Source organism: Hordeum vulgare, chromosome 2H, assembly GCF_904849725.1.
Source record: "Hordeum vulgare subsp. vulgare chromosome 2H, MorexV3_pseudomolecules_assembly, whole genome shotgun sequence".
Lineage (NCBI taxonomy): Eukaryota > Viridiplantae > Streptophyta > Magnoliopsida > Poales > Poaceae > Hordeum > Hordeum vulgare.
Window position 1 is genome coordinate 653,572,715 of NC_058519.1, and position 14,225 is coordinate 653,586,939.

The 14,225-nt window shown below is 41.0% G+C and overlaps 1 protein-coding gene and 1 pseudogene across 1 annotated transcript; both read right to left on the minus strand.

Annotated features, from left to right (window-relative positions):
* Positions 1-4,857: 4,857 nt before the first annotated feature.
* LOC123431251 (mavicyanin-like) lies at positions 4,858-5,605 on the minus strand. The gene has a single exon (XM_045115076.1). It carries the CDS (start codon positions 5,529-5,531, stop codon positions 5,016-5,018), a length of 516 nt encoding a protein of 171 aa, XP_044971011.1. The 5' UTR covers positions 5,532-5,605; the 3' UTR covers positions 4,858-5,015.
* Positions 5,606-11,362: 5,757 nt separating this feature from the next.
* LOC123431252 lies at positions 11,363-12,042 on the minus strand (annotated as a pseudogene).
* Positions 12,043-14,225: the final 2,183 nt, after the last annotated feature.

Genomic DNA, 14,225 nt, shown 5'->3' on the forward strand with positions numbered 1-14,225 from the left:
CCTCCCACTGATGACACGTGTGCCAGTGGGTTTGTCAACCGCTTTTACATGTTACCTTATCTTCTCCTTCGACTACTCTCCTCCACATCTTTTTTGCTCATGCCTTCTTCCTTTTAGCCATCCAGCCTCATACATCACACATGCAAGCAATCGAGTAGTTAGCTGTCATGGAGACACGCACAAACTGCTCCAGCTTGTGCCCACCGGCCATGGCCCCGACAAGCGACGGGGATTGGCGGCGCTCAGGACGAGAGCTCAAAGGTGGAGGTAGGATACGAGCTGGCCTACCGACTCAGACGGACGGTATTTTTCAAAAAGACGAAAAAAAAACTGTTTCAGAAAGTCGAGTTGTCTCAGGAATTACCGGGTGCCCAGCCGAAGCGCGCGCGAAGAAAAAAAGACTGCAACAAAGCGATTGTTTCAGAAACTCGAGTGTTGTCTCAGGAATTACCGGGTGCCCATCCGAAGCGCGCGCGAAGAAAAAAACTGCAACAAAGCGATTGTTTCAGAAACTCGAGCGTTGTCTCAGGAATTACTGGATGACCAGCCGAAGCACGTGAAGAAAAAAAACCTGCAACAAAGCGATTGTTTCAGAAACTCGAGCGTTGTCTCAGGAATTACCGGGTGCCCAGCAGAAGCGCCCGCGAAGAAAAAAAAACTGCAACAAAGCGATTGTTTCAGAAACTCGAGTGTTGTCTTACGAATTACCGGGTGCCCAGCCGAAGCGCCGCGCGACCACAGTCTAGACACGCCCGCACCACCTCCTCCCCACCGGCCGCAACACGCCCGCACCACCTCCTCTCCACCGGCTGCTGCACGCAGGCCTCCTCCCCGTCGTCTTCCGCACGCATGCCTCCTCCCCGTCTGCCGCCCCGACCAGGAGCGGCTCATCTCCCCGACCGCGGCGCCTGAGCCTTCAAAGATCGCGCGGCGCAGGCAGTAGCGGTTGCCCCCTTCCTGGACGATCACTTGGTAAGCCTCCCTCTCCTCCCCTCCCCTCCCGTGATTGCTTCCTTCCCGTGATCTCGATTTTCTGCTTGTTTGGTTTTGTGGGGAATTGCTATTTGTGCCCAAATTTTAGGGGAAAATTTCAGTGATGTCAATCAGGTCGGCTCTAGGTTTTAATTGGTGCGGATTCTCCCTCTAGCTTGGTGGATCTCGTGATTCAAGTTATGTTACTTAGCCATCCATGATCTCTCGCAGGGTTCCCTGCTTTCTATAGCCTAGCTTGTTTCTTTAGTTATGAGGGCTGCTGTAGTAATGTGTTCTTCGTGTATGTTCAAGGTTACTGCTGTTGGTGCGGTCCAGTGAGCCGAGAGAAGGTACTACTATGTTACTGCTGTTGGCAGCAGGTGTAGGTGCAGACCCCATCGTCTGATAGTCTGATTCCCAGCAAGAAAAGGTACTACTATATTCGATGGATGGTACTGTGCTCATCTCTGGACGAATAATAAAATGCTCTGAATTTCTGTATTTGACGTGCTACTTTGGTTCATGCATACACTCCTGTTTGATGCTAGCATATGCTTTCTCTTTATGTCCCAAGGCTCGTGGTTAGAAAAGTAATCACAACACTTGTTTGGATTTGATGATGGAGATAACGGAGACTGGTGCATATGTTGTTTCTTTGTCTAATATACTCTGCTGGTTTAAATCTGATTCTATATGTTTAAATGGTTTGGTTTTTTCCCATGCAGTGTGTTCTAAAAATTTGAGGAATGTCTACCTCAGAGGGTTCTGAGACTGCATATTCCATGAATGAGGATACGAGTCAAGTACCACATGCTAGAAGGTCCAAAGTATGAGAGCACTATAAACAAGAACTGGTTGTCGTAGAAGGAGACCCCAAGGCCGTGTGCAAATACTGTCAGGGCAATTTCACACCAAGTTTGGGACTAGTAGTTTGAGAACCCATATTGCAGAGGCTTGCCGATCAATTGAGGATGCTTGCAGGAAGAGGTTCCTATTGACCATGAAAAAAAAGCCATCCGAAGGCCTGTTAGTGTTTGATGAAAAAGTTAGTCATGAACTAATGGTCAAGTTTTGCATCCATGCTGAGATCCCCTTTCTTAAGTTTGAAGATCCACACCTTCAGCCATGGATTGACTCATTGCAGCCAGCATTTCAAATAAGGGTTGTCACACGATTCATGATGATGCACTGAAGATGTATAAGGGAATGAAGAAAGATATCAAAGTTGAGCTTCAAAATTTGGACTCCCGCATTCGTTTAACATCTGACATGTGGACATCATCATAGAATTTGGGCTACATGTCCATCACCGCCCATTATATCGATGCAGAATTCAACTACAAGAAGAAGATCATAAGTTTCACAGACGTGAAGTATCCCCACACAAGCTGTGCAATAGAAGAAGAAATCATTGGTTGCTTAACAGAATGGGGCATAAGGGGCAAGCTATTCACTTTGACACTAGATAATGCGAGTAATAACACTAATGCATGTGACGAGTTAATAAAGTATCACAAGCATGAGCTGCTCCTTGAAGGTCAACATTTGCATGTCAGGTGTTGTGCACACATTCTTAATATCTTGATTCAGGATGGAATGAAAATATTCATGAGCTGCTCCATGAATAATTTCCAAAGTTTAATATGGTTTTGTATTGGGTTTAAACCCATAGTTATGTATTGGGTTTAAACTGGTAAGGGTGAGGAAAATATTTGGTTTAGTTTGGTTGGGCTGAAAATGGTATTAAAAGGTTATGGTTCAGGTTTGATTTTGTTACATACTTGTATGGGTATGGTTTAGTTATGAACCCGTTCCCAGATTTACCTATGTGAGGATGATATCACCGCTACGCTGCTAGGGCTTACTAACAAACAATTGGAAAAATAGTAGACAGGAAATTTGTAAGAAAAAACAAAAAAGAGAAAAATGAGAGAAAAGCCAAAAAATAAACAGGAAAGAATAAAGTCTTACGATAAACAAAAACATATTTTATTTTTTGAAAAAAATCCGATCAGGAACTGTCGAAGCAATCACAACAACAATATCAAGATTTCTCAACGAAATTAGCGGGAACTACTATTTTCACATGTATGGCTACGGACGTTATTCTTTACCTATTAATAAAGCACATATTGCTTCTGTGGTACGTCATGAAAATTGCCACTGAATTTTTGCATAAATTACCCACCATTGCCACCGGTAAGTAATAGAAAACGTTTCACAAAGCGAAAAATCTTGGACTGGGCCGGCCCATGTAAAAACCTCCTATATACGCTCTGCACCCTGGGAGAATATCTAGCAAACCGTATGAGCCAGCCCATACACATGCGTCAGTTTTTTTAGTTCCGTTTATTTATTTATCTTCAGTTTTATTTTATTTTTCTATTTTAAATAATTTATAACTTTGAATATCCTTTAAAATTTTAATAAACTTAAAATTTTAAATCAACATATTTTAAAAAATAAAATGTTTGGGACTTCAAAAACTGCTCGGAGTTTTTGTAAAAATGCTCGCATATACAATAAAATGTTTGCAAGTTTGAAAAAATGTTTGTAAAATAAGAAAAGTCCATGATTCAAATCAAACTCCATGTATTAAAAATTATTAAAAACATTTAACAAAATGCTTTCTAATTCAAAATATGGTAATGCATTTAAAAAATGTCCTAAAATTTTAAAAATATCTAATGCCTGTTTTGATAGTTTCTTTTTATTTAAATTTTTCCGTTCCATTTTTGTTTACTTCTAATTTAAATAATTTGGAATTATAAAAGCATTTCCATATTAGGAAATAGGAATTTTGAATTAAAATGTTCACGAAAACATAAAATGTTTGTGGATTCACAAAAGGCGCAGGATTTATTTTTTTTGCAAATTCCAAAACAATGTCCGTGAATTTAATAAATATATTACTGACTTATAAAAATGTTTGTTTATTCAGAAAAACCGCATGCGTTTCAAAAATGTTTGTGAATTTAAAGTAAAATCCTCCAACATAAAAAATTATGTTCGTCTTTTCTAGAATTGATCGCCAATTCAAGAAAATATTGAAACCCGTTTGAAATATAAAAAAATATTCACGATTTTTAGTAAATGCTTGTAAATTGTAAAAAATGTTCTCGATTTTAAAATTGTTCTCATATTTGTAAAATTGTTCATGAAAGATCTAATGTATGTAGTTAAACATTAATGCTTCTAAGTCTTTGTGAAAATATACCCGTGTGATTTTTGAAGAATTAACTGTTGGATGGATCGGATTATTATTGTATGTTTTCTAAAAAAAATCTTGAAATTAAGAATAATTCTTTGAGTTACCAAGATTTTTGACAACCATGATTTTTTTTTTGAAAATGTAAAGATTGCTTCAACTTGTGAATAAATTTAAAATAAGAAACATTTCTTGCATTTGTGCACAAAATTTAAAATCAAACGATGATGTGTGAACATAATATGATCATCATCATTGAAGATTATGTTTTTTTTCTCCCGTTGCAACGCACGGACTATTTTGATAGTATATATATAAGTATGTTAGATCAATATGTAATATTCCATAATCAAAGCCCTCGATGCCAAGGCTGATCCTCGCAACAGACCAACGCTTGCTCGAGTCTAGTCTTTGTTTCATCTAGTATATTACCATATATGATTTCTTTATTTATTAAACCCGAGTTACATGTTAAGTTGTGTTCGACTTAAGTATATAAGTAACACTCGCCCTTAATTATAATTCCAACCGTATGCTACTCATACATATTTTTGAGGTAAAAAAATGCAACCATCATGCTGATTATATGTCTAATCTAACTGTGTATCTTTGTGTCGTGGAAGTCTGCCTTCTTACAGTCTAGAGAGAACATGTTTGGGAACAAACGTTGTATGTATATAAAACTAAAGAATCTTTATTAACTAATCCTTCAAATTGTATATAAAAAAGATCAAGGTCGCATATCCAATTAGTCGAGTATACACACGTATACTCGCTAATAATGATTCCTTGACTATACATAAAATATGCATGTGCGTGGGGCGACAACATGTACTCAAGCCATGATACCGGCAAAGGCAAGCAAGACGGCGAGGCCAAACCCCGTGGCCTCCACAGAGTTGGCGGTAGAGACAGGCGTGGGCGGAGGAGCGTTGCTTGCACTGGGGCCGCTGGCTGGGGCGGGCGAGGAGGAGGAGGAGCCAGGCACGACGTCGATCTTGACCTTCATGCCACCAGTGCAGTGGCCAGGAAACCCACAGATGAAATAGCGTGTGCCGGTGGCGTTGAGCGTGACGATGTCGTTCCCGGTGTTGAGGGTGGCAATGGGGTTGGCGGTGCTGCAGGAGTCATAGTCGGCCTTGCTGACCTCAAGGACGTCGTGCGCTTGAGGGGAGTACTTGAAGACGATCTGGTCGCCGGGTTGGAACTTCCTAGAGGACGCCCAGGTGTCGTAGTTGGTGCTGAGGTCCCACGCACCACCCGGTTCGCCAACGTTGTAGATCGCCGCCGACGCGGTGCTCAGGACGGCCATCACGGCCACCATGAGGAGGCTGAGTCTGATGGCATCCATAGCAGTTGGAACTTGAAGGAAGGCAAGGAGAGCTAGGTGATGAGGTGTAAGCCGTGTCCTGTGTTGATCCTCAAACCGAGATTGTGTTGCTTCCATAAGTGTTTGTGCCTGGTGTATATATATACATCACAACCTATACCCAGGTCGGTTGACGAAACGTGTGCGCTAGGTGAAAACATGCCCAGACTTTCAATGTTTTACGTGGGAACACAAGCTGCTACGTACTTGGTCATAATAATCGACAGAAGATTTGGTGACCGGGCTGTGCTGTTGGCCTGCTGACCTTTTCACGCGTCCTCATGGAGCCATCGCCGTCTGCTCCAATATCGACACGGTCTACGCTCCAAGACGTTGACCATCTTCGCAATTCACAAATCTTCTAGAAAGTAGATCGAATGATACAGCTCCATTTTAACTCCAAATTATCATATCTAAATAAATAAATAAATAAAATTCCGGGGAATGAAATAAATAAAAACTTTCTCTGCTAAAATTTCAAGCTTCCAATTGGCTGCATCCCACGGCACAACTAATAATATGCTAGCTTTCGAATTTCAAGTTTCAACTAATAATATGAGGAGGAGCCAGCCACCACACCATCCACGCGGCCATGGCCGGTAGGTGCCCGCACCCGAGGTCAGCCCACAAGCATCACAGCTCCCACCACCCGGGCCACCTAATGTCCCATAGGTCGTCCATGACTGCGAGCAATGAACCGACCGGCAAGCTTCAACCGTTGACAGAGCCGCCAACGACCGAAAAGTCCAGATTGATCGGGGAGCCATCGAGTCGGAGAAGAGCTGGCATAGAGCCAATCACCCCGCCAACATACCGCGTCGGCCTGCCCTACCATCATGAGAGCATCTCTAACCGCAACGTAAAAAATCCGCGTCCAATAATTTTTTTTAAGGCATCACTGTAGCACTTTTAAAGCGCGGGGACCGAAGCATCTCCAACCGACGCGCGCTAGTGCGGCGCCCAATCCAACCCGATCCAGCGGGTCCATCCTTAGCAGCTCAGAGTTTGCTGAGCGCACCAAATATCCTGCTGTTGGCCTGCTGACCTTTTCACGAGTCCTCATGGAGCCATTGCAGTCTGCTCCAATATCGACACGGTCTACGCTACAAGACGTTGACCATCTTCGCTATTCACAAATCTTCTACGTAGAAAGTAGATCGAATGATACAGCTCCATTTTAACTACAAATTCTCCTATCTAAATAAATAAAAACTTTTTTCCTAGGGATAAAATAAATATCACCGCTGCCACCACCCCGAGCCGTCTGTCGGCACCAGGGCAAGATCCTAGCGGAGCATGCATAATCGAGCCCACTAGGAACCCGATATCCACGCCACCTGAGCCAGGCAGGGTATGTTTTTTTTCTATGCTTCGACCATACCTGGCTAGTAAAGCTGAACCAAATTCCAGCACTCTCATGATATGGGTTTGTCTGCCCACTCGTTCGCTTGATTTAGGCAATCTTGATCGTCGGTTTTGTTGTCTATTCCGGCCTACACCGCACGATATATTTCATGTCCCTTCTATTCTAAAGGGTTTGCTGCTCCAAGGGATAAGTCGGTGGCATATGGTTAACTGGGCCTTTTCCCGAAGCAAACGGTCGTCCCAGTCACAATATATCCCAAAAAAAGGAAGACGGGCGAGAGAGAGCTCTTTCTCGTGAGGAAGGGGAAGGGCATCGGTCAGTGGCGACAGGAAGGTGATTTGATGCGATAGATATTGAGAGTTGAAAAGGGGAATGGGATGGATTGATCTACGAGGGATGGCGGATTGTACCAACCTCTCTTTCCCTCTCCATCCCTCCCCCCCCTCTCTCTCTCCCTCCCTCCCTCCCCCCTCTCTCTCTCCCTCCCTCCCTCCCTCCCTCCTCTCTCTCTCTCTCTCTCTCATCCGCGACACGGGAGAGGGCCGCCAGGTACGCTCTTTCCTCCGGCTCGCTACCCTCAGGGCGTACTCCTCGACCGCCCTGTGTGGTATGAGACCCCTAACGACATTCGTCCTCCTTCTCCCATCTTGGCCATATCTGGAGTCTGCACACGCAGCGTCAAAGGATCAAACATCACTCTACTATTTGACCGTAAGGTACGTGCTAGTGCCATATTGGCTTTGTGCGGTTTCACTTGGGCGGTTTTCAGTTCAGGCGGACTCTTTCATCTCTTCGAGGTATCCAAATGGCGGCTGGACATATTGTTCGTCCGAGCCCACCGGTTTGGTCTACATCTGCCTTGCAGCAGAAGATGATCATACTAGAAAAGGAGTTTTTAAGAAATCTGATCCTTAGGTTGTCAAACGCCAGTACCTGAATTGTATTGAAATGAAAATCGTGTGAGTTGTAACGTGTTCTTTTGTTCTGTTACTCAATGAGTACCTATACGAATGTCTTAACTGATAGCTCAATTGCTGAGCTATCAGAGTAATATCTCATTTGGGATACAGTGCTACCAATGTAGTCATGGGAGATTGGTTCTGCTGAATTGGCTCCTCGAACCCTACAGTTGTTGATCTGCATGACTAACTGTGATGTTAGTATTGGTAGCCAAATGAAATTGTCATGCAAGATCTTTGTAATTTTTATAGTGGATTGGTGTGGAATTGGAACACAAGCCGACAATTTTGATCTCTTATTTGTAGACCATACAAATGTTTCTGGCTCAGATTGTTTTTCCTAAGAAAAGCGTACTTAAGCTGAATGGAAGTATCATGTATGTTCTCTAAATTTTCTTTCAATGAATTACATTGAATGGGTGTAGATCTAGCCTCTAGCGGCACTGCTATCGGTGTCCTTTTGAGTTCCATTTATGCCATCATGTTATGCCCTTCAAATCAAGGGCACTCATTTGCAGGTTTAATTTACATTAATGTCATTGTGGCATGATTAACTAAAGTATGCTTTCTAGGATGTTGCCAGTAGTCAAAACCAGAGCTAAACCAAAAAAATGTGAATATGATATATTTTGAACCAATGTTTGATAGTATAGTCCAGTTCAAGAAACTGTCATCCGGGCGCAATCTGATTTTTCTGCATCCGTTTTTTATGTCCTTGTAATTTTGTTTTCCTGATATTAACTAACTGTGGATTCTTTATAGAGGCTATGTTTGTTGGCATTCTATAATTAATCCACATTGTTGATAAGTTATTATTCAGTGGTTAGAGTTTTTTAGATTGTTCATGACGTTCATTTTAGACGAGTTTGGCCAAAAAGTTGACCATATACATATAGTGTGATTCTCTGATATGCTTGCTTCATGTGTGGCCTAATAATCTCATCAATTAATTTCCAGATGTTTCTGGAGGTCTAATGGACTATTTTCAACTCCAAGTAAATTTGAAAACATGGATGTAACGGGTCCTTACCATGCTTATTTTTTGATAAAAATTATAATATTTAACTGTAAATAGAATGTTTGCAATGATGAAACTTGAGCTATAATTGTCATGCTGCCTAGGATTATTGCACGGCACCGGAATGATCGAGCACGAGGTCTCTAGTATGGTAAACAATACACCATCTTCATTCCCACTACCTTATAGGTTTAAGTCTTTGCCTTTACGAAGTCATTTATTTCCAACTTTTTTTCCGCTTAGTTCCAAATAATGTTTACTTGCTAGAAAGTAAAAATAATTTAGTACTTTTAATTCATCAAGTAATTGTTATTCTGCTTCTAATTAGTAATTGTAACCAGCATCCCACTCCAATCAAATCATGCTTGCAATTGTTTACTAAACCAGGAGGTACTACAATCAAAATAAGGTTGTACATAATCCTCATTAACATGGTATTGTGATGAAAAACTAGCCCAACTTTTTTTGAGACATAATATGAGGTTTCTTCGAACTAATTAGACTACAAAATATGGAAAACTCAAAAGTAAAAACGTGTAAGTCAGCAGTCACAACTTATAGATATAATCATCTATGATAGTACTTTGATAATGCACAATATATGAAAAGAATATTATCTTTTATTTTCTTCTACTTAATAGGACCCATATATGTTCTAGATGATGTGATACATTTGCAGGATACCTCACTCGGATGAGCTAGGAATGGGTAACAACAAACTTGAAGTCTGCAGACACTAAACTTAGAGCTAAAGGGGAATTTGTCTAATGATTACAATCTTGCCATGAGTTGATGCAATACTATGTACACCTTGGAGGAGCAGAATATAGAATGATCATATGTTGCCTGCTCTCAAATGAAAAACCTATTTAGAGAATTGCATTTTGTATGACCTTTCTATTTTTTGTTTTTGTATCATTTACTTTTGTTGGGATTGCTCGATAGTCAAATAATTCATCGCAGTACAGCTAGGAAGTGCCCATATTGATTCCGAATAGGCTAAACTTGCTTTGATAAGAACATAAAGCAAGACTTTCTTTTATAGATACTATGTTTTCACATATATTTTGACCAACATTATCAATTCTCCTAGTTTTACATATACATGACTCACTCTTGGGGTTGTTATTGTGTTAGAGTCACTCTCGAGCTTCTGACCAGTGTAGATTATATAGATTAAGACCAAATGCACAGTGTATTGGATGACTATTTTCTAATAAATTTATAGTTTACTCCATCAGGGATCCGTGTCATGATGCACCGCTAACACTTGGACAGTGTATAGTGGAAGCAACTGTGCTCGGTCATGATGCACCGCTAACACTTGGACATCGAAGCTGTTTCTAGTATGACTTCCAAGAAGAGGCTGCGATCGGCCAATCACGAAGTTGTTGGGGTGCAGCATCGTGCCACATTGTGAGGTATTTTACCGTTGTTATTTGTTTCGGCCTGTTGTCCCATATAATTGAGTTTGCACTTTATTTGCAAAAAGGGAAGCCTAGGTTGTTATAAAACTTTGAAAAATTGTTTCAACCAGTCAGAATGTTTTTCCAGTTGTAAATATTATAGCTAGGCATATGCCGTAACTTGTTTTTGATCATATATTGGTTAAAGTGATTCATAAAATACGTTGAGTGGTAGCTTCTGAGCTGAGTAAAGTTGTGGCCAAATGTCACCCATATTTAAGAGTTCATACCATTCTATTGCTAGAATGGACGGCCGCGACAACACGCGCCATCAATGATGTTATTGAAAGTTGCAAGCTCTATAAGTTGTAAAGTGAAAATTACGTACAAGAAATCTGACAATTTCAACAGAAGAAGTTTATATTGATATATACATTTATTTCTAGGTCTATAAGGTTTGGGGATTGTGATAGTGTACCTCTTGTAGTGTAGTTTATACTAGAGTAAAAGGAAATCCAACACGCACATTGATCTACCAAGGATAAGCAATCACCACGGAAACACCAAAAAAAGTTCATGAAATTTAGCACGGACCACTACTTCTCTCATCATGAATATAAAACCGGCTGTCCATGTATTTAAATCAACATGGTATGCCTACCACAAAGTCCCCCATGCCAAGGCTGATAACTGCGTTTGGCCACCCATTCCACGGGCATCCATGTCCATATCCTGGTGTCGTGTTTGGCCTTTGTTTCGTCTAGTCTGTTTTGATCACAACATTCTACATTTTTATATCCGATTCGGGTTACTTGTTAACATTTGTTCAACTTAAATACAAGACTCTCCAACTTAAGTACATCGAAAACTCCAACTATAGGCTACTAATTCACATATTTAAGACAAATTAAAGAATAATACCAATTACATGTATAATCAATATGTATGTACATTTTTGCGTGTTTCAAGTCAAAGTTAGAGAAATCTGGCTCTTCTTGCAGTATAGATCAAACCATTTCAGGTAAAATAACTTATAATATGAAAATAATCTTTATTACTCATGATCTAAAATGAATATGCAAAAACGCGGAGCCTAGATACATACAACATACCCTATAAGTATTACACTATGCAATATACACATATGCTTGTAGTAATCGTTACTTGCAAATCACACTCAAGCCAGGAGGCCGGCTACGGCAAGTACGATGGCGAGACCAAACCCTGTGGTGGCCATAGAGGTTGCGGCTGAGACAGGCGTCGGCGGAGGAGCGTTACTTGCACTGGGACCGCTGGCCGGGGCAGGCGAGGAAGAAGAGGAAATCGACACAACATCGATCTTGACCTTCATTCCCCCGGCGCAGTGGCCCGGGAAGCCGCATATGAAGTAGCGGGTACCGGTGGCGGTGAGGGAGACGACATCATTCCCGGAGTTGAGGGTGGCGATTGGGCTGCCGATGCTGCACGAGTCGTAGCCGGCCTGGTTGACCTCGAGGACGTCGTGTGCCTGAGGAGAGTATTTGAAGACGATCTGGTCGCTTGGGTGGAAGTTCCTGGAGGATCGACGCCCAGGTGCCGTAGTTGGTGCTGAGGTCCCATGCACCACCTGGCTCGTCGATGTTGTAGATTGCCGCCGATGCGGTGCTCAGGATGGTCATTGTGGCCACGGCGAGGAGAATGGTTCTCGTGGCAGCCATTGCAGTTGGAACCGAAAGGAGAGCTAGCAGAGGAGATTGTAAGCCAGGTCTTGTGTTTGCTTCCCTAGTTGTTTGTGTCGGGTCCTATAAATAACATGCAGGCTATCCCCGGGTGGGTTGAAGAAACGCGTCCGGTAGGTGGAAGGCTGGAAGCGTAGAATAGACTACGTATCTGAATTTGGTACTTTGAATGTTTACGTGGGAACACAAGCAAGCTAGGGAGAGGCAGCATGCAGCGACTACTTGGTCAACTCAAACACGTTGATGTCTGCATGCATCGATTGATGCAGAGGCTGTGGGCTCGCTTCCTCCTTATCAAAAAAAAAGAAAAAAAACTCAAACACGTAGTGACGTGGAGATATATATACTAGTAATAATAAGATAATCGGTCGGCAGAATATCTAAAGACTGGGCTATGTTGCTGGCTGCTTCACGCGTTGCTTTCCTTTTCTTCAATATCGACACGGTCTACGTCCCTGTTCGATCGGCGTCTTATTACATCCGCACACACACAAAAAACACATTTACAGTTGGTAAAATGGAGTTTTGAGCTCGCAAGTTGAGCCGTACAATTGACCCACAGTGCAACCTCCTGGATTGCAAAATAACATTATCGAGTGAAATAATATTGCACGATGTATTATTAAATTGGATTAAAGTTTAGGAATATCCACTATGTCTTGGCGGGAATATCTCTCATACCATTTGCCATGGATGATGAGCTATGTAGAAAATAATGATTGATAGAATATCTCTCCTCACACGCAAACTTGTAACTAATATTTCATCACTTTGAGTAATTCATTTTAAAAGGCAAATACATGGATTTGAAAATATTCATTGTGTTATTCAATTCAGTGCACAATTTGAAGTCATCCTAAAAGGTATCTATAAAGCAAAACCTATATATATTCCTTATCAAACATAAGCTACTATTATTGACCATAGATATATTATACTCCCTCCGTCCGGAAATACTTGTCATAGGAATGGATGTATCTAGATGTATTTTAATTTTAGGCGCATCCATTTTTATCAATTTATGCGACAAGTAATTCGGACGGAGGGAGTAATTGACGATAATCACTGTGCTTTTTGCACAGATTGTATTGTAGTGTGTGGTCCCTGTGTCCGCAATCCAAATAAAGGCACGCAAGAGGCCTCCAGCGTCAGGCCCGTACCGTGTTCCTGTGCACACACAAAATGAGTGCTGGCTGCACCGCGGCTTCCGAAATAATAGGGTCCTTAATTTTCTATGTACTTCCTTCGATTCTTTTTAATCTGTGTGTAAGATTTTTGTCAAGTCAAACTTTTCAAAGTTTTACCAACTTTAAGTTATAAAATATTAATATCTACAATACCAAATATTTATAATGTTAAATTACATCCATAATGATTCTACTGATATTGATTTTATATTATGAATGTTGATAATGTGTTTCTATAAGTTTGTCAAAATGCTTTCACTTCACAAAAAAAATATATACGGACTAAAAAGGACCGGAGGGAGTAATAGAGTAGTAATAATGACTAGTTTGGCTCTTACTACCTCCGTCCTGGTATATTAGTCCTCCTTGTAGTTTGGGTTAAACTTTAACCTTTGATTTAACTAATAAAATATAAGTCACATACCCTAAAAATAATATAAATAGAAACTTCTTTCAAATATGAATCCAACAATTAAAATTTTCTGACATACAACTTCTAATTTGTTAGTCAAATCTATGGTCAAAGTTGTGCATAAAATACAAAGGTCATCAATAAACCTGGACGGAGGTAGTATTAAATTATATATATGCATGGCATAACATTATAGTCACTAAATGTATCATTTGTACTTGATATTGCATTAGTACATATAAGTAAATCATTCCAAGAACAAAAATTTAGGGCCTTATTAATACGTTGAATCCATAGATAAAAAATGCTTTCAACACTTGGATCTACGTCAGAAGGTACGTGGATCGTGATAGTCTACGTGGAATGCGTGAAAAGCTCAGCAGGCCAACATTACAGCCCGGTCTTCACATGATCGGTCTATTATGACCAAATACGTACCAGCCACATGCCTAGCTTGCTTGTGTTTTCATCTACTTTCTTCGTTTCTAAATATAAATTTCTCCAGCATTCAAAGTCCAGAATCCATTCTCCGCGTCCACCAACCGCACACGTTTCTCCAACCCACCCAGGAGTATATATATAGGACCCGACACAGCCACCTAGGGAAGCA

Coding starts and splice junctions, on each gene's coding strand:
- LOC123431251 (XM_045115076.1), bottom strand. CDS start 5,531: ATGGATGCCATCAGACTCAGCCTCCTCATGGTGGCCGTGATGGCCGTC.